Genomic DNA, 21,560 nt, shown 5'->3' with positions numbered 1-21,560 from the left:
AGTGTCCTTGGTTTAGGGACGATAGGATTTATTAGGTGGCTGCAAACTGCTGTTTAACTGTCTCAGTTTCCCTATTCCACTTGTTCTGGAATTTTCCTAGCTTTTACTGTGCTATAGTAAGTCCACATGTGTGCGTGCATTCACACACAGAGGAGCTAATATTCCTTATGACAGATGTAGGACCCAGCTTCTGTCAATCTAAGAGAACTCTCCCTTCTATTTACTCATGCAATGAGCTGAAGAAAACGTGAGCCAAAGATTTGGGGGTGAGTCTTCAAATAAGGTATTTGGTAAGTCTCAGCCTGCACCGCTCCAGGCAGACTGGGCAGATCCAATGTGTGACAGCTAACATAAGGCTAATCGCAGATTCACAGTGAAGGGAAGCAGAGTTTGCCACCCCAAAATATGCCTCTTTGGGATATTATTTTAGGTTGGTTAATTTTAAGAACAGCAGACATGGGAGAAGCTCTGAAAAACAAGAAGTTACCCTTTGTAAAGTACATTTACATTTGTAAGGGAAATCTCCATTTGTGAGGGTGTTTCCCTCACTGTACCAGGCAGTGGAGAAGGCTTGGATTGAAATCTGCATAGCAATCTTACCATGTTTACTGTATTTTTCCTGGTAACCTCCCATAAGTGACTCTCCACCCATAACATCTTTAAGTATTTTTTAAATTGAGTTTTAGAGAAAGGGGGAGAGAGAGAAACATTGATATATGAAAGAGAAACATCAATCAGTTGCCTCCTGCATGGACTGAACCCACAACCTGCATATGTGCCCTGACCTGGAATCACACCAGCCACCTTTTGGTGTTCAGGGTGGCATTCCAACCAACTAAGCTACACTGACCAGGGTCACCCACAACATCTTTCTTTAATCTTTAATTGAAGGTGGTATTTAGGCTTCTGCCATTTTGGACTGTTACTCAATTTTCCTGGGTGTCCCCCATGTATACAGGAGGTATACATGTTATTAAACTTTTAATTTGTTTTTCTCCTGCTACTCTGCTTTATGTCAATTTGATTACTTGACCAACCACCAGAAGAGGAAAATTTTTCCTCCCCAAAAGTTGGGAAGCCAGGCAGGAAGTAAGCATTCCCACCTTGTCAGCTTCCCTGAACTCTATCTTTGGGGCTCAGTGGAAGTTAGACATGGTGAGCTACTTTTAGATTGGCAGGAGAAAATATTGATGAAACTAGTTTCTTGAGCAAGCACAACTCTGGTAAAGATTGAGTTTGAATGTTCTTGTTTTCTGTTGATCCTGTTCCTCCCAGATATGGTAAAAACAGGACCCTTCATGGTTGTAGTTTTCTGCCAGCCAGAGGATGCACACCCATCTGGCAGGCAGAGGAATAGGCTGTGGATCTGAAGATAGAGAATTTTTTAAAAATAAAGGTACCCTACTTTGTTCAAAGGGGCGGGGGGGGGGGGGGAAGACACATGGTTCCCTGTATTTTGGAACAAATGTTTCTAACTCTGGTGACATAAGGTATGTAACCAATAAGGGCTACAGGAACTATAAAGGAGACAGTAAGACCAACACCCAGCAGACATATGGCTTAGAACTGGCAGAACACCAAGTCGATCCAACATGGCAACTAATTTCACCTTACAATGACCTCCTAGCCGCATTATACTCCCATTGTAATAAATCAGCACACACCCCACACCACCATGATCAGCTGGCACCATGGGCACCATGATCGGGAATGGAAATATATATGTTACCTTTGTAGTTAATTAGTAAATAACAGAAAAGAAACAAAGAAAAGGCCAGACATTATAAGCATGGCCATCTGGGCAGCTTCACCAGGAAGCTGCAACTTTGCACTTTCAGGAACCACTGGTCCACTCCCTCCAGATCACTAGGGGAAGGGGAAGATGGGCACATGCGCAGTCAAGTTGGGGTGATGTAGGGAAAATACTTGCCTGTCAATCTAACCTGGGAACAAAGATAATTGGCCAGAGGGGGTGGAACCACTGCAAGTGTGTGAAATCGTAGGTTAAAATTCCCAAAGGAATTCTCTTTTGTTCCTCTGGCTTTGCTCCTGCTTCCTTGCATTTGCCCCTGTTCCTGCCGTAACGGTGTGGTCCAAAAAGCTGCATGGCCCAAGGCCATGTGGAACCCCTGACATACAACGGACTACAGCTGGGAGCACAAACTAAGCTAGCCTGATGCTGGACTGGACTGTGCAAACATGAAATGGAAACTCCAGGAACAGCTTTAATCCTAGCCCTGCTGAAGACACAGCTGGACTTCTTCCTTGGTGGGATGGAGGGAGAGGGGACCTTGAAAACAGAGATTTAGTTCCACAGAAATAAAGCTTTTTACAATACCTCATTGTCCTGCATGAGTCTTAGAAAATTCCTTTCCTCATGACATTGCAAGAAGCCTACTTCCACTGGCAACCGGTTGGGACACAGAGGGCTTCCCACCAATAACATAAGGACACAAAATGGCCAACAGGGCCCTTTCAAGTCGTCTCAACCCTTTCCTGGAATATTCTTCCCCCTTAATGAATGCCCTACCCCTCAATTAAATGAGCCTCAATAATGGAAGTAAATACTTTCTCTTATAATTTGAAAAAAATTGGGGGGTAAGCTAAAATTCTCAAAAATATGGAAACTAATCTAAATGCTTTTCAGGTTAATGTGATTTGGAAAAAATAGTCAGAATTAAAAATTGTTGGTTTAATTAAAGCAGACATATTTAGAGTTAGCATTAATATAATACTCTTATTCTACCTAGGCTTATAAATTTGTCAGCAAAAATAATAACTTAGAATGATAGCTGACTTGGTCTCACATTTCATAAAGTTTTTGTGAGTAACCTAAAATAATTTTTCAGAACAAGTACAATAGATGTAGGTGGAATAAATAGTTTTAAAGTGAACTTTTCAGCAATATTTGTTTTATGGTATGTCTACTTCAATAGTTTCCCCAAATATTTTGGCAACTTGAAACCTTAGAGTTTTACTAAGTTGGATTAAATGATGGAAATTATTAACTATCTAGATCATTTCCAAAAAAGATTAAATACTGAAGTAGTTATTGTTAAATAAGTCTAAGTTTATTTACTTTAGCCCTTATTACAGAGATTAATTCAGGTTTGCTAGTAAATACATCTTATGTCAAACTGAAAGATTGTACTATTAAAAAGGGCATCTTTCTTGAAGTCATAAAATATATTTGCCAGTAAAAGAGCCTATGTTTCTAGTTTATGAAATGTATTCATAAATTTGCCAACCTAAAGAATCCTAATTGTTTACTTTTTTTCATTAGAAATCAAGGTTTTTAAGGATTAAAAATCCCTACATATGTAATTGAAACTACTGGAATAAGGGAAACAACTTTGAATGGAAGTAGAATGTGTTTTCAGTAAAACAAAGAAAAAAAACTTTGGGGGTGGGAGTATGAGATATGGAGATGCATTTTTGGAAAAGGACATGAAAGTAATATTGTTTAAACTAGAACTTAAGGTTATAAAGGGCAAAACTCAGAATATACAAAAGTTGAAGAGAAAGAGAAAGCTTTACCTTGTGTAATTAAACCGACCACAGTTGAATTGTTGTTATAAGGGTTTTTAAAGTAAGCTTTAATATCAGTGCTATCCTTGTGTAAAAGCTAAAATTTAATTTTCTTTTATCTGCTAAAAGAACGAAATTTTCTTGGACAGTCTCCTCCTTATTAGAGATTGTAAAAGGTTTTCCTTTTAAGTAATCTGTCAAGAAAGCAAATATCTTGTTTTAACAAATTAATTTTCTGTTTTTTGGGGGGTTTTTTAAGAAAGAAACTTTGCCAAAGTGTTATTTTTATTTTTTTATTTTTTTGGTATTGATTTTGAGAGAGAGAGGGAAAGAGAGAGAGAGAAACATCAATTGGCTGTGTCCTGCACACCCCCTACCAGGGATCAAGCCCATAACCCAGGCATGTGCCCTGACCGGGAATCAAACCAGCACTGGACAGTGCCCAACCGAGCAATACCAGCCAGGGCTTTTTGTTTTCTTAATCACATTCTTGACTATTTAAGAAAACTGAAACTTCTCAATAGTAAGCGTTAGGTTTTGCTAACAATTATGTAACCTGTATTTGTCTTTGAAATCCTTTATTGTAGCTTTAAATAATTAAGCATTGTTTCCTTATGACGTATGATCCTATTTAATCAAGTGTTTTAAAAACTTTTGATATTTTTTTGACAACTTCCCAAAATTCAAATTTTTAAATAGTCTTTTTCCTAAACTAAAAATTACTTGGAGATTTTCTAAAAGGGCCCTTGAGTCATTTCAAAGGATCTTTCTCTCCTTATAAAGGGGAATATTAAACTAATTTGGCTTATTTGGTATGTTGAATTGCATGGGAACCAAGGTCAAATACGTGATGATAAACTCCTAGGGTATATGTATGGGTAAAAAAAGTCTGTGGGAAACCCAAGACATCCTCTTGGTTCTTTTAGGCTTTCAGGCAAACCCCCATTTTCAGTTTTTTTCATTCCTTCATCCACCATAGGGCAATTAAGCTGGACTTCATTCCACTGCCACTCAGTACAGGTTATCAATACGTTCTGTTGTATGTATGTCTTCCAGATGGGCTGAAGCCTTCCCCTGCTGCAAGGCTGATGCCCTCACAGTGGCGAAGAAGCTGTTAGAGAACTGAGTCTGTCTCTCTCAAATATGACACTCCAGTCAAAGCCGTGGTAATAAAACCAGTGTTTCCAACTGTATCCTATTGCAAGGAAAACAGATTTTTATTGAACTAAGAGTTTCCAAATTCTGGAGGGATCAGGAAGGGAGAAAACATAAATGTTTTAATTCTGTTCACAAAGGTATAATTTACCAAATCTATCTAAGTCATAGGTAGTCTAAGAGAAACAATATTCTTTATATTTGGAAAACAAAAGACTTAAAAAATCAGCAACATTTCAAACAAAAAGTCATAAAAATTATAATCACCCTTATCAGTTTATTCATTCCCATGTAAATAAGACCTGTTCTGCTTGAATCCAGTTTTTCCATTAGTTCTCTCCACCTTGACTGATGATTAAGGCTGATAATGATAATTCCAAGAAGTCTGCAAGTCCTTCATCAAGGCCCAGTGTAGCATGTGCCTTGAACACTAGAAACTGTGGAGGGTATAACCCAAGGTCTCCCATTTGGGGTAGACTCAGATATGACCAGACAGCTTTATGGAACTAAAATAGACTTTGGGAGCCAATAAAAATTTGCCTCTTGAAAATACTGGCCTGATACCTTGCTTACAGGGTTCCCAGCAGCCTAACAGGTGAGTAAAGGTCACTTCCTAGCAGGTACAGGATCCTCAAGATATTTGGGGCCTTAAGAAAGAGAGGACTATACCCAAATCTATAGATGCTATAAGTGAAGCCTAATGGGAAGTCCTTAGCTTGGCTTTTCTGGCCTTGAGAGGTTATTAAAAGTTCAACCTAAAGATTCTTTATGAAAAATTCCGGCAAAGAAGATTTAAAAGAGCCTATATGGTTAATTACTATTCTTGTTGAACTTACACAAATAATTAGGCCAGATTCATTGAAACTAGACTTACTTTGCAAATAAAACAGTCTTAATTTGGCTATCTTTGGAAAAAATGAGTGTTTTAGAGGGAAGTAGTTTGTTTCAGTAATATACCTTTGTGGATATAAAATTCTAGTACTAGTCATTGTCTTGTAAGATTTTGCTCCTATCTGTAAACTGGATGGGATCCCAAATTACTCCAGTTTCCTCAAATATTTGGCTGAACTCTCCAAACTAATGTTTCAAATTTTCTCCCATCCTTTGACTTGGAACTAAAACTGCCCCTTTTCCTAAAGCCCTGCAGACTACAACTAGCCGACTTGATATAAATGTAAGAGAAACCATCGAAATTGCAACAATAGCTCATGTTTAGACAATCTCCAGGCCTGACATAAGCCACTAAGAAAGTTTTCCAGAACACCTGATGACATCAGAGACATTTCAACCTGCAAAGGATGCTCTGAGCCTGACATCTAGAAATCTTCTTCAATGGCTGTCCCCTTGGCTCAGAACCTGATCTATAATTTGCTCCAATCATTAACCTTTGTTTTTCTTTTGTTTCCATAGAGATGCCTCATTAATTACCTGATTGCTTGTTCAATATAGGTCTAATGTTGGGAGCCCACCTGCAAGACCACATCCTGAAATGAGACATACTTGCCTAACTGAACTGACCTATTCTCAAGACTGGGGCTAGTTTAATAGGATATGGAGCCTGGCCAGTGTGGCTCAGCGGTTGAACATCGACCTAGGATCCAGGCAATCAGGGTTCGATTCCTGGTCAGGGCACATGCCCGGTTGCGGGCTCAATCAGTGACTCTCTCATCATTGATGTTTCTGTCTCTCTCTCTCTCCCTCTCCTTTCCTCTCTCTGAAATCAATAAAGATATATTAAAAAAAAAAAAAAATAGGATATGGAACAATCTATCAACATTGCTTCTGGAATGTGAAATTTCTTACTTGAAGTTTCAAAGATGGGAATAAAGGGAAGCAGAGCTTGCCACTCCAAAATATGCCTCTTTGGGATAGGGATTATTTTAGGCTGGTTAATTTTAAGAAACAGCAGACAGAGGAGAGGCGCTGAAAACCAAGTCACCCTTTGTAAAGAATATTTACATTTGTAAGGGAAATCTCCATTTATGAGGGTGTTTCCCTCATTTTACCAGGCCTGCCTTCACTGTCAATGGAAAAGGCAAAAACTTATGTCTGCATAACAATTTTACCCTTGCTTATTAAGCTTTTACTGGTAGCCTCCCATAACTGACTCTCCACCTCGATCAACTTTTGTCTTTAGCTGAAGATGGTATTTAAGGAGATGGCTTCTGCCATTTTGTCAAGTTACTCAGTTTTCCTGGGTCTTCCAAATGTATACAGGATGTAAACATACATGTCATTAAACTTTTGTTTCTCTCCTGCTAATCTGCTTCATGTCAATTTTATTATTAGACCAGCCAGAAGGTGTTAAAGAGAAAGCCACAGGCCCAAAATGGCATCACTGGTGCTAAAAGCCCATGATACCAAACCTAGATTTAATACCTGATCTAATTACATTTCAGCCTCTCCAGAAACAATCTTAATCAACCAGTCTAGACTTTTCTGGTCAACTCCAGTAAGGAAAGCTGTCACCTGGGCCTCTAAATCCTCGAGAGAAAGGAGAAGCATCTCAATTACAAAAGCAGTGACAGAGATGTACAGTACAGCACAGGCAATACAGTCAATAACATTGTGATAACTGTGTGTAGTGTTAGATGGGTACTAGATTTATGGGGGTGATCGGTTCATAAGGTATACAAATGTCTAATCACTATGTTGCACACCTGAAACTAATATAATATGGTATGTCAACCGTAATTGGAAAATAAATTTATTTTTTAAAAAGTATTCTCTTTTAAATAAAGACCAATATAGGAATAAAAATGAGAAAAAAATGAGCATGATAAAAAACCCTTCCCATTCTCCCCATCCCCATCCCCTTTCAAAGGAAAGATGAAATCATTTTTCTTTTGTTAATGGCTCCCTTGCCCAACTCTTCTCCCTATAAAGTCTTCCATTTTGTAAACCCCTGAGTTCCCTTCAGGTAGCTCGATGGGATGTTGCTCCCTTCATGAATACTTAATAAAGCCAATTAGATGTTCAAATTTACTCAGTTGAATTTTTTTTTAACTAAGGGTAGAGGAAAACTTTTCCTCCCCAAAAATAGTAAGTACAAACTTTTACCATAAATTCGAGCTAATTAAGCAGAATGAATTTGATCACTGAGGGCTGTTTGACTCCCCTGGGGAAGATATAGTTAGAATTCCTGATCCATGCCTTCAACAGACTTGAACTCCTTTTATGCATCAGTTACTTTGCCAAATCCCCTCTCCTCTAGGTCCCTCAGTGGGAACTGGAACATGGTGAAAGTAGAAGGGACAAGGGGCACAGGGTCATCTTAAATACTGCTATAGCCCCTAGCACCTAGAACACTTTCTGACACATACCAGGTATTCAGTAGATAGCTATTGGATGAATCAGACAGAATTTGCTGTGTTGTAACTGTACGTGACTGTAGCAACAGAACCAACAAGTTATGTGCAGAAGAAAGAGACAAAGTCCGCCAGAGCAGATGAAGGAAGGAAGATTTCCCAGAAGCAAAGAGTAATAGCCTTTCCCCGGAGGAGCAGCTTTTCAGCAGGCAGAGGCTGTGAGCAGAGCCATGTGGACAGGACGCGTGTGCCCTAATCGTGCCCTGATCGAAGCTGGAGCAGATGGCCTGAGCTACTTTCCAATTCAAATTCCTACCAAGGTTTTATTTCCTGGGGTTTTGTTGGGCTTCATCAACTCCTTCAAATCTTCAACTATAAGGGGGTACATACACAGGGGTTGTTGTGCTTCTTTTAGCTAAAAGAAAACAGCAGGTAACAAAAAATAAATACTGTGGAATGTTTTGTTTGCTAGGCAGTAAGACTCTTAGACCTTCTGAGAAAAATAATCCAAGAACAGCCCCCAAATCCACTAGAAACAAGCCACTTTAAAAACAAATTGCTATCCTTTGTTTTTCTTCTTCTCTGGGTTCATGCAAAAACTACTTGATTCCCAACATGAATAAAGAAAACAGTAATCTAAACATTTCGGTCACTTCTTACTCCAGGGAGAAACTGGGGGTGGGGGTGGGGGGGGGAGGTGAAGGTATTTGAATATTTGAAAGAGTGAAAACTAAAATTCAGAACAAAGGAAAGTTAAAATGAAAAGAGAGAGAGAATAAGGGAAAAGAGCGAGTGGAAATTTTTCAAAACCTCTAAGATGAACAGAACTATGCCCCTTCCCATCACATTCTTTTTAAAAATGTAAAGAGCCCTGGCTGGTGTGGCTCAGTTGGTTGAGTGCTGTCCCATGCACCAAACATGCCCAGGTTGTGGGCTTGAAGGGGGGGGCAGCCCATGGATGTTTCAATCTCTCTCCCTCTCCATTCGTCTCTCTAAAATCAATATAAACATTTTTAAAATAAATAAATAAAAATGGAAAGGGCAAATAATCCAGTCCCAGGATGGACGGTGTGAAGCCCTTCATGCCAGAAGGAAACAAGTCACAAAGCCAGGTGCAGAGAATGCTAAGAAATGGGCTCAGTCCCACTCTCTCATTCCCTCCCCTCACCATGCTCGCCTCCATCTCCCTACCAGGGACAAGCTGACCTCATCACAGAACCCTTAGCATGACAGCCAGCCTTCCCTCCCACACTGCTCTGCCCCAAAACGGAAAGAACCATTCTAAACACTGAAAGAATAACATGCACTTAAATGCGGTATTAAAATTAAAATCGACCTCATTTAAGTAACTATACCTCCCAGGGAAAATTCAAGGTGCAACCTGGGACAACAGAACTTCTCCTTCCAAGGGATGGACATGGGGAACGAGTCTTCTTGAAAAATCAAAGTAAAAACTTGCTTTTACTACCCGCTTAAGAGATAACAAAACTCTGCCTTTGAGACACTTAATTCCTAACATTTGAGCTTGTTTTCCAGCACAGTCCTCCATTCACCTCTTCAAACTAGTGTGTGCTCCTGTAATGAAGATCCCTGCATAATAACCACCTTGGACACAGAGCAGAAGCGATTGTCAAGCGCCCCGCTCGCAATAACTAGCTTCCATAAAGGAGTTGCTAATTATAAGCACCTACATCCCAGGAGGGTTAGGTACCTCGCAGCAGCACCACAGCTACCTCTCGCCTTTTAATGCCAGTTAATGAACTGGTGTGGCCGTGGGGTGGAAAGAGAGCAGAAGGGCCGTCCTGAAAGCCTGAGAGATCAGGCGATCTATGTCCCCAAATTCTTCATGCCAGCCAAGGGAGGCAATCCCAAAAAGCCAGTTCTATGCAAGCTGGATTCAGTCTGTCATTTATCAGATCGAGTCTCCTACTAGTCTCCAAACGGCCGGGCCCAGGCTTGGAGAGGGGGGAGATCATGGTGAAAATTCACCTTGGAAGACGGCAACGAACTGACAGGCCTTTCAGAGCCACCCCGGGCTCTGCCCCGGGGCCCGCGGCGACCCCGAGCGGCCGGAGCCGCGCGCAGCCCCGAGCCCCGCGGCGCCACAGGTTCCCGGCGCGCGCCCGGGCGCACTCCCACAGGTGGGCGGCGCTCGGCTGCGGGGCCTGCGGGAGGAGGGGGCTCGGGGCCACCCGAGGCGCCGGAGGGGGGGGGGGGTGCCTTAAGGAAACAGGGGAGCTGGGCGTTGTCGGCTGCCAGGTTCTCGCTCCCTCACCGTGGCGGTTACCGGCTTTTCCCCGACGCGGGAGGAGCCCCGGCGGGGAGAGGAGCCGCGCGCACCTCCCACCCTCCTCCCAGCGAGCGTCGGCCTGCTCCCCGGGCGCACGGCCGCGGGCCACGGGCCGCATGCGCCCCGGCACGTAGGAGCCCGCACAGCCACACGCGGGCGGGGGCAGGCGCCCGGGGCCGAGGAGACCCGGCCCCTCTCCCGCCGGCCGTCGCCCGGCCGAACCCGACCCCACTCCGGTTCACCCCCACCGCCCCGCCCTCACCCGTGTTGGCTTTGATGTTCTCCCGCAGGAAGTGGCCGCTGGAGAGATGCTGGAGGCCAAAGTTCTGGGCGATCCTCTGGCACACGGTGCCCTTGCCCGACCCGGGCGGGCCGAGGATGACCGCGCGCAGGAGTTTGGAAGCCATTGCCTTCGCGAGGAGCGGGGCAGCCACGCCGGCGGGCGGACGGCGGCCTCGGAGGAGCCCCGGGAACTTTGTTTCTTCTGCCCCCGCTCCGGCCACCCTCCGCTCGCCCCGGGAGAGCCGGCCGTCCCTGCAGGGGAACCAGAGAGTTTTGAGACAGCCCCTCCCCTCGGCCCCGCGGCGGGGCGGCTGGAGGCGGGGTGAGGCGCCGCGCTCACCTCCCCGCCCCCCTCGCCCCCACGCCGCGGGCTGCGACCCGGCCCGCGCCCCCGCCCCCCGCAGGGTCGGCCTTCGGGGCTCAGAGGCCCGCCCGGCCAGTCCCCCCTCGATCCCGCCTCCGTCGGTCTCGCTCCCTACGCTGCGTCCGAGGGACGGGCGAGGCGGCGAGTACCCCCGAGCCAGCGGCACGCAGAGGGGAAGCCCGGTCCGCGGTGACTCCAAGCGCACGCCCCCCCCCCCCCCGCGGCGCCCCACGCAGCGGGCGGCCTGCGGGCTGAGCCCCTGCCGGGTCCGCGCACGTGGGCAGCGTTTAGCCCGCGCCCCGGCCCCTCCCCGCGGCTGTCACATCCCCGGAGTCGCAGCGGCCCCGCCGCCCGCGCGCCGCCCGGCGCCCACCTCCGCCGAGGGTTTGACGGATGCGCTCCCCGCCGCCAGGGGCCGGAGCCCCGCGCCCCTCCACCCAGAGCGGTCACCCAAACGCGCGCCTCGGCGGGGACGCGGAGCTCGGACGGGCTTCCAGCCCGGATCCCGCTGGGCGGTGCCGCCTCCGCCCGCCTCCGCCCGCCCCCGCGCCCGCTCCCGCGCCCGGACCGGCCGCCCGCGCCGGCCTCGCGCCTTACGTAAGCCGGGGGACCCGCTCCGCGCCCCTGCCCGCGGCTCCGCCACCCCGCCTTCCCTGGCCCACGTGCTCCCCGAGACCCAGTAGGGGCTGTGGGGGCGAAGGGAGGTGGGGAAGACACAGGGGACAGAAAGCGTTTTTTTGTGGTCGCCTTGGAACCTGACCGACTGTTCAGGGGAAAGAAAAACAACTTGTTGAGCGCCTACTGTGCGTCAAGTTGGCGGCTAGATTTCCCGAGGGTATTCACGGGTGTGCAGGGGGGGCTTGGGAGTCTGGCCGTTCATTTCATTCATTGATCCATTCATTCAACAAACGTTTATTGAGTGCCTACTGTGTGCTTGACATATAGCTGTAAACCAGACATGGAATCTTGCTCTCGTGGAAGCCACGTTCCAGCGGGCGTTTTGAACCCTCACCTGCCTGATCCCAAAAGCCTAGGCCCCTTGGGGCAGAAGGAAGGAGGGGTGAAAACTCGCCTGCACTCAGGATCTGATAGCCAGCTGATTCCAGGGCTTCAGGGCCCAGCTGTTGACACCACACTTACAACTAATCAAATCCGATTGGCTGCTATCTCCCCCCTCCCCTCCTCTCCCCCCCCCTCCCTTGCCTCTCCTCCCCTGCATATCCAAATTCATAATCTTAAATCAGTTCCCACCCCACACAGCCTTCATTTCCCACTGGGACTTGTGTGATAACTGCCCACCCATTATCCTCTGGCTTCTGTCAGTCCATCCTCACAGCTGCCAGAGATATTACTAAAATGCAAATCAATTTCTATTATTTCCCCCATCTCAGATACTATTGTCCCTTCAGGATAAAGTAAAAATAGCCAGCAGAGAAAAACAGGTGCCTTCCATATTCATTTGCATTCCACCAACTCCCCTTCTCTACCCTCCTTCCACAGGCTTCCTGTCTTTGGGAAATCCATCGCAAGGTTCTGAGTGCCATCAGCCCCGGCTCACAGATGGGGAGGGATAGTGTGGAGAAGAGCCTCTAGATTCCTGGCTCCTCTGTCTGTGTTGGGAGGCTGGGGTGGGGGAGAGCCTAGCACAGTATCGTTACCCCGCCCCTGGCAGCCCTGGTCCCCAACGCACAGCCAGCCAGCCAGCCAGCACCAAGGGCCTGGCTACCTAGGAGCACAGGAGAGCCACCAGTGCGGGGGCAGCATTTGTTCTGTAGGCTCATCCTCTCTAAAATATCAGCCCTTCAGCCCTTCACCTGGGAACAAAGAGGAGCTGGGGGTGGGGGGAGTGTAAATCTCCCCACTTCCTTCTGCCACATGTAATATATAGCAGATACTTTATGCTGGTCCTCAACCCTGAGCATGCCTCAGTCACTCCATGGGTTTATTGAAACAGGCTATTGAGTGCCACCCCAGTTTCTGATTCTGTGGGTCTAAGGTGGGCATTTCTAACAAGTTCCCAGGTAATGCTGCAGCTGTTGATTTGGAGACCACACTTTAAAAATCACTTCCCTGGCCCCGGTCCTGGCCGGTGCAGCTCAGTTGGTTGGATGTTGTCCCATGCACCAAAAGGTTGCCAGTTCAATTCCTGGTGAGGGCACATGCCCGGGCTTCAGGCTTGATCCCCTGTGCCAATCAATGTTTTGTTTTCACATTAATGTTTCTCTCTCCCCCTCTCCCTTCCTCTCTCTCTAAAAATCCATAAAAATATTTTAAAAAAAACAAAACAGAAAACACTGCTTTGGCTGGTATTGCTCAGTGGTTTGAGCGTTGGCCCACATCAAAGGGTCTCAGGTTCGATTCCCGGTCAAGGGCAGGTACCTGAGTTGCAGGTTCGATCCCCAGCCCAAAGTGTTCAGGAGCCAACCAATTAATGTGCCTCTCTCCCATCAATGGCTTTCTCTCTCTCTGTCTCCCTCTTTCCCCCCACTTCCATTCTCACTAAAAAGAAATGGAAAAAATATCCTCAGGTGAGGATTAACAAAAATAAAAATTAAAAAAAAGGCTGTTTTAGTGAAATGAGCATCGAGACATGGGAGATGTGTGGTCTCTTGATTCCTCTGACTGCTTTGTGATGTTTGCCCCTTTGTATCTATCAAAAATTAATTCTGTAAGTTCCTACAGAAAGTACAGCTCCTATCCACAGAAACCTTGACCTGTCACCCAGTTCTTTTGCCTACTTTTGAAATATCTTTACCAACATCACCCTATAGTATCATGGAGCAGTGTTGGCCACTCATGTGCTTTAGGAGCTTAGGAGCTTATATTGTGAAACAGAAAGAGTTGCGACATAGGTAAACTTATTAGAGAAAGCCAGCTGGGAGTGGAACCTAGCATTTCACAAAAGAGCACCCAAAGGACCTTCCCCATGCATAACCACATCAGGACCCCACAGCTCAGCTGCTGATAGAAAGCAGTAGACTTGGAAGAAATGGGTTTTGGAGTCAAACGCCCCTGGGATTAGTCTGCAACAGCACCATTTGCTAAGTCTGCAAGCCTCTTGACCTTTTCAATCGGTAGTTTGCTTATCAGTAAAAGGGAGATAATGCTTATCTCATAGACTGATGGTGAGGCTGAAATGAGATAATGCATATAAAGGACTTACCACAGTGCTGGGCATATAATAATTATTTCATCATAAGTATCATTACCATCATTAACCATGGAACTAATTATTTAGCCTCTCCAGTCTCAGTTTCCAAATTGTGAGGGATAAATGAGCCAATGTGACAAAGAACCTAGCAGGCTCCCTGGCCTTAGGAAATGATAGCTATTCTTATCACAAATACTCATGTAATCAACTTCTTCCTACTTTGCCTACGGTGTCAAACCCATTTATAATTTACCAGTCTACAAAATAATATGCATCTATGTGTTTGTCTTCCCTATAGACAAACTAAGCTCTGAGGGCAGAGGCCAAGTTTTATTTATCATTCTATCCTCAAAAATATACAGCACTTTGCCTGTAATCAGTACTCTGTTAACGTTGGCAAGCCTCCCTCCTCCTCCCTCCACATTTAACATTAAGCTGTATATAAGCCTCTCTGCAACTTCACTAGATGGTAATACAAAGTCTACATTTACACTTTCCTCCATCAGATTCTCACAAGCCTGCAGAGAAGGTAATGTTCTTGCTCCTATTGTACAGATGAGAAAACTAAGGTTCTAAGAGGTTAGGGGAACTGCCCAAGGTCACAGAGCTATTAAGTGGTGCAGCAGGGACTCAATCCCAGATTTTCTCATTTTGAGCATAACACTCTTGTTTATTAAACTTCAGTCATCTATATACTACTTTCATAATTTTGCCATACCCTTGCCTCACCTTGGTTCTTATCTGCTCACCATGTTTCTTTATATCGACTCAATTTGTATAAATAATTTATTTGGAAAAGAAACTATATATAACTTACAAACCATAAATAAAAGGATACACTAAAATGGATACAGGAAAAATAAAATAGGGTTACCATATTCCAACTGGAATCTATTGACTACTCTTTGAGTTTCTGAGTTTAATCTTTATTTAAAGCATAAAGCAAGGAGGTTGTTTACCAACTGTTAGAGAGGTGTTTAAGACATATACCATCTAAGCGAGATTTTCTGTTTATCTGTGATTGCATAGCTCAAAATGAAATTAGAAATGGAATACTTCTTAAATATTAAAAATATTAAATACTATTACCTAAAGCCTTCCCTCTGAGATAAGCCACCAAGATTTTTTTAAATTTATCTTTATTGTTGAAAGTATTACAGACGTCCTCATTTTTTCCCCATTGACCTCTTCTACCCCAGCTCCCAATCCCCTGCCCCAGGCCTTCACCACACTATTGTCTGTATCCATGGGTCATGCGTACATCCATATAAACTCTTTGGTTAATCTTTTCCCACCTGCCCTCGCCTTCCCTCTGAGATAAACCACCAAGATTTTTTGAGGTCATTTGTTATCACAGAATAAACTAGCCTATCTTGACTATTATATCCTCAGTCTTTGATTCTGAATTTTGTACAGAAGTCATATTGATTATACTCATATAATATGATGCAGAATCCCTTCACCCTCTGCGTCTCCTTTGGATGAACATGTTCCTTCCAAGGTGAGATGCACAGCAACACATAAGACATTCTAGATGGAGTCTGATAAGCAGTCTCTTTACTGTATTTATTCTATAGCAGGATAATATCTTCCCATATTTCAATCCATGGTCTTTCTCCCTCTTTTTGTAACAGCTAAGTAATTTTATATCCATTGCTTTAGGAAGAAATCAGTCAGCAGAGGAGAGAAACACAGAGTCTTTTCTTGGCTTTGAGTTTTGGCCTGTGCCTCCAGAAGAAAAAAAACTGTTTGTGCTTAGAGAGTATAATTGATTTGGGAGTCTGCAAGTTGTTGAAGGCTTTTACTCCCTGCACCTTAGACTAGGAAAAATCCCCTGGGCTACGGGGAAGGGAGAGGCAAAGGAGAATTTAAGTGGAAATGGTTCCCTGGAAAAAAAATGATCTGCATATCTACTTACTTTCCAGAACTGGGGCCCTATAGCGAGGATAAGAGATATAGCAGATAGATTGGAAAGAGCCACATGCAGGGAAGGCTTGTGTCCCCTTTCCCAGGTAGCCCCTAGAGAAGTGGTAAGGCCCCGGAGGGAAGTATATCACAGACTGAATCTGGCCCATAAGCAGGTCTTATGCCTCAGCAGACTGATTCCACTTACTCAAGAGAGTAAAGAGACAGAGAGACAGAGAGAGGAGATTCCAATAGTTAGGTACAAGGACAAGTCACCTGGGATGCTATGACACTTCCAAAATCCTACTCTCCACCAAAACTGGGGTAAAGCACAGAGACACTGATTTGACTAAGATTAAGTTTTTACCACTTAGCAAAATAAATTTTTGGGTGGGCACTGTGGTTGTCTCCCCTGAATTTATTTCTTCCCTCTATGTCACTGAGTACCAGCAGTGAAGCTTGGGGAACTGGTCTTGACTCAAGTGATACACCTGATTGGTCCAACAGTATTTTAATTATCCCTTGCTATTAATTAATTCAGGAATGGATAAGTGACCAAATTCTGACGAATTATGAGTAAAAGCAATTTTATAGAAGTTCCTAGGAAGGTTCTTAGAAACCAACGGGAGCTATCAACCTTTCTTTCAAACAAGATGTGTTTGCAGCCCAGCTGTGGTTGACGCTCACCCTACAGTCATGGCAGGGGAGCAGAATTAGTTTGAAGCCAACAGTGTGGATGACAGAGAAGAAAGATGAGAAGAACTTGGTCCTTGATCATATACTTCAGCTTCGAAACCAACCCTGAATTCTTCCCTGCTTTTGGACTTCCTCTTACAAGAGTTAACCAATAAATCTTTTATTGTTTAAGTCCATTTGAGTTGGATTTTCTATTGCCCACAGTTAAAGCATCCTGACATAAGCTCATAATAAATATTAATTTTAGTTGAGAAAAATTTTAAAGTCACCATTTTTTACATCATGGTTGAACGATTAACATTTTTTTTGCTAAAATTTCCTATAACCTAAAGTTGAAGTTTCATTTTTGACAAACCCAGTAAGCATTCACTTATCCTGACATAAAACCCCAAGGACATATCCTTTTTTATTATTATTTTTTTAAAGATCCTTTTTGGCCCGGCCGGGCATGGCTCAGAGGTGGAGCATCGACCTGGGATCCAGGCGATCAGGGCTCGATTCCTGGTCAGGGCACATGCCCGGGTTGCAGGCTCGATTAATGACTCTCTCATCATTGATGTTTCTGTCTCTCCCTCTCCCTCTCCTTTCCTCTCTCTGAGATCAATAAAGATATATTTTAAAAAAATAAAAATAAATAAATAAAAGATCCTTTTTGTTGTGTGTGTGTGTGTGTGTTTAATATATCTTTATTGATTTCAGAGAGAGGAAGGGAGAGGGAGAGGGAGAGGGAGAGGGAGAGGGAGAGGGAGAGGGAGAGGGAGAGGGAGAGGGAGAGGGAGAGGGAGAGGGAGAGGGAGAGGGAGAGGGAGAGGGAGAGGGAGAGGGAGAGATAGAAACATCAATTATGAGAGAGAGTCACTGATCAGCTGCCTCCTACACGCCCCCACTGGGGATCGAGCCAGCATTCTGGGCATGTGCCCTGACCGGGAATCGAACCTCAATCTCCTGGATCCTAGGTCAACGGTCAACTGCTGAGCCACGCCCGGCCTGGCTACAAGTCCTTTTTTTGAGGTGACCCTAGAAAGCATGGTGAGAGAGAGGAAAAGTGGAAAAGGAAATGCGGGGAAGCCAATGCAATCCGTGTGAATGAGAGGGTTGCCTCGGCAGGCTGCTGGAGCTGATTCTTACAGGGACCCTCTGAATGACTGTGTACAGCACACCTCACACTGTCCTAGGATATTAGTCCACCAGCTTGTTCTTCATTAGTTGAATCAATTGGTAGAAGGTTGCTCCCGAGCCATCACTCAAGCAGAAAGACACAGGAAGCCACCTGCACACATAGGAATTGTCTGCCTGTGACCTCACCGCAGGGGTAAGGGGTAGGGGTGAGGAACCCACAGCTCTGCTGTATTAGGAGTGTGCCAGGCATGTGGTGGGCACTGGATAAATATGTAAAAGACAAAGCAAAGGGGAAAATCACTTACATCTACCTGAGGGAGACAAGGGAGCCTTTCTAGAGAAAGTCGTAATTCCCAAGATTAGGTTTTGAGGATGTCTGCCAAGGGCACAGAAGCACCTTGTGTATCCCAGGCAAGGGAACAACACCAAGGATGTGGGATATGGAAGGAGAAAAAGACCCAGAGTTACTAAGGTTAGAGAGTAAAGGAGTCAGGATAGGAAAGGCAGGAGCCAGATCCCGGATAGATTTTTATCCAGTCCTAATCACTTAGATTTTATGTTAAGGGGGTGGAAAATCATTGAGTTACACAAGTACAACAGCAATGGGGTTGGCTCTGTATTTTAGAAAGATAAATCTGTCATCCTTGCAGACACCCCAGTGGAGCGGATTGTCTAATGTCGGGTAAACTAATTAAGATGGTGTTAATAATATTCTAGGAGAGACAGTGGCAGGGGAAATAGAAGAGTTGAATATAACAGTTACCTATGAAATAGTATAAATTGGTTAGATGGAAGGGAAGAGAAAGGAGTCAGGTTTCTGACTTTTATGACTAAGGAAAAATGGCACCCCTCACTGAGACAGGAAGCACAGGGGGAGGGGAACAGGTGGGGGAGTGAGGAATTATTTTCATATATATTGCATCAGGGGCCTTTAAACTTGTGTGAGCCATTACTTCCTAAAATAATTTAGAAACATGTAATCCTAACACATTTTGACACTGCCTGTTAAAATTGTATGTTATAGCCCTGACCAGTGTGGGTCAGTTGGTTGGATATCTTCCCTTGCACCAGAAGGTTGCTGGTTCGATTCCTGGTCAAGGCACATGCCTGGGTTGCAGGCTTGATCCCTGGTAGGGGCGTGCAGGAGGCAGCCGATCAATGTCTCACATTGACCTTGATGTTTCCTCTCCCTTGCTCTCTAAAAATCAATAAAAATATATTTATTAAAATTGTATGTTATAAATGTAAAAAGTGGCAAGTAGTATAATTTCTAGCCATACTATAATACATTTTAAAATAAAACTTATATTCCTCTTTTAAATGTATCAGAATCTAAATACCATAACAAATTGATAGCTACTATATCATCCTCTTGAAAAGTACATGAGCAAGTTCTTCTAGGACAGTGAAATTTTTACACCAATCCTTCTATTCTTTGAACACCTTCCAAGTTATATTCCAAAAACCATGGAGTGATCTATTGGTAAAATGCATTTCTTAGTCATCTGTTAGCTGAAACTCAATTCTTCCCTCAATTCTGTTGCAAAAAATTACGAGCACTTGACTTGTAAAAGGATTTGTTATCCAGTCAGGAAAACCATTCACTTTCTGGATTTCTGGGAAGTTTATCAAAAAGACTTTCTCAAGAATTTTCAAGTTATTATTAAATTATACCTGTTACTTTTCCACTTAGAGACATTTTGATTAACCGGATATGTTCAGAAAGGATTAACAAATGAAAAACATTATTAATTTCAAAATACCTTGGTTAATTAAAATTTTGGCCAGGACATTTTCTCACTTTAATCATGTGATTTAACCATAATTTATTCAAAAATCTTGGTGCTGTATTTTCAGCTCATTTGATTTATGGAAAATATTCACCTACCACCTAACTGCCAAAGTCAGCCCTGACTTTGTCAAACCAACCAGCCAAATCAGATTTTTTTCTGTGTCAGAAAATATCTGACTACATTTTTCTATTCAAATAAACATGTTAAAACACATCCCCATGGCAACCACCTCTCTTCTGAATTCAAAGAGAAAAAAGAGAACCCTGTGGAGAATTTGTTCCTGAATGAAATGGAATATATAAAGTGACATTCTATTTAATATATTCTTTATCAATACCCCCTTTTTGTTTAGGGTGGTTATTGTTTGTGTGTGTTTCTGTTGTCACAAGAATCTATGTCAGAAATGATAGATTCTTTGACAATGGTCAGGGGGTGGAAAAGCTGAGGTAGTTAAAGAAAAATTCTGTAACTGGATTCAAAACATCCCAACGAGGGCAAAAATAGTCCATTCCAGATGCTGCCTTTCATTCTTCACAGCATGTGGATAAGTCAGGAAAAAACGTAAACCCTGCTTTGGGTTCACGCTGCCTGGACCAGAAAAGGGTTAGCCTAGCCCAGTATTTTGAAAGGTCTCTTTGGAGCTCTGGAGATATTTACACCCTGTGCAAGGTACATAATAAGATGGGGACAAGTAAACCTTTTTATTTTATCAAATGGGATATGGCTGATTATGAAGGTGGCATTGAGGAAGAAAACTGGCATAACACCTCAACACACAGCTTCTTCTCAGAGAAATCTTTTCTAGCAAAATTAGATATGAAAATAAGATCCAGGAAGTGATTCCCTGAAAATTCTCTCTATTGTCATACCTCTTGGAAAGTCCTTTTATCTGTCTTTGAAAACCAGTTGGCTCATAATATTTGCACCATTTGATCTTCACAACTGCTCTGTGAGTTCTGTACTTAAAACAGCTATTAACGCTGACTCTCATTTAACAGATAGGGAAACTAAGGTTCTGAGACATTATGCCAGTTCGTCACTCGACCGCAGTTGAACTGGCATCCTGGGTGCTTTCAGCAGAGCGCCGGCTCCTGCGGCAGCCAAGCCCTCGCTCTTTGCCTTTGCGCCTGGAAGGCCGCCGCTGGCCCTCTGCCCTTCAGGGAATGCCGACCAAAGCGGCCTCTAGCCATTTCTCGTTGAGGCTCAATTACTCTTTTATCTCTGGCTCAAGCTCATTTTTCTCCAACATTTTATTAAGAAACTTATTTAAAAATACATCTATGCCCGGCCAGGCGTGGCTCAGCGGTTGAGCATCGACCAAGGATCCAGGAGATCACGGTTCGATTCCCGATCAGGGCACATGCCCGGGTTGCAGGCTTGATCTCCAGTGGGGGCGTGCAGGAGGCAGCCCATCAATGACTCTCATCATTAATGTTTCTATCTCTCCCTCCCTCTCCCTTCCTCTCTGAAATCAATAAAAATGTATTTTAAAAATAAATAAATAAAATAGAAAATAAAAATACATCTAAATTGGAAAAGAATGTTACATGCCCACCTGTATACCCATCACCTAGATTCTACCATTAATATTTTACCATACTTGCCAGGCTTTTTTAAAAAAACAAATCTTGGGCAGCTTACATTTCCCCCTGCTATAAAACAGGAAAGTCTCACTGTACCTTCATCTGAGGTGTTTTCAAAGATTTAGCCATCTGACCCACAGAAAACGATAAATATAAATTTTCTCATCTCCGCTGTTCGAGGTCATTCCTTTAGTCCAGTGGTACCAAACCTGGAAGTACATTAAAATCAGCTGGGGAGTTTTTACTTATTTATGTATTTTTAAATATGTTTTTATTGATTTTAGAGAGAAGGGAAGGGAGGTGGAGAGAGAGAGCAAAACATCGGTCAGCTGCCACCTGCATGCCTCCCACTGGGGACTGAGCCCACAACCTGGGCATGTGATCCA

At 44.0% G+C, this 21,560-nt stretch overlaps 1 protein-coding gene across 1 annotated transcript in view; it reads right to left on the bottom strand.

Annotated features, from left to right (window-relative positions):
* Positions 1–10,719, bottom strand: part of AK4 (adenylate kinase 4) — a 59,757-nt gene extending 49,038 nt beyond the window's left edge. Inside the window, exon 1 of the mRNA XM_087820497.1 lies at positions 10,544–10,719. Within this exon, the coding sequence (XP_087676623.1) occupies positions 10,544–10,688 (145 nt within the window). The 5' untranslated portion in view covers positions 10,689–10,719. The remainder of the gene's footprint in view (positions 1–10,543) is intronic.
* Between the last annotated feature and the right edge of the window lie 10,841 nt (positions 10,720–21,560).

The sequence above is a fragment of the Miniopterus natalensis genome, chromosome 9 (genome assembly GCF_054644295.1).
Source record: "Miniopterus natalensis isolate mMinNat1 chromosome 9, mMinNat1.hap1, whole genome shotgun sequence".
Lineage (NCBI taxonomy): Eukaryota > Metazoa > Chordata > Mammalia > Chiroptera > Miniopteridae > Miniopterus > Miniopterus natalensis.
The sequence above is the reverse complement of the archived record's forward strand: the minus strand, read 5'-3'. Positions and strand labels throughout refer to the sequence as shown.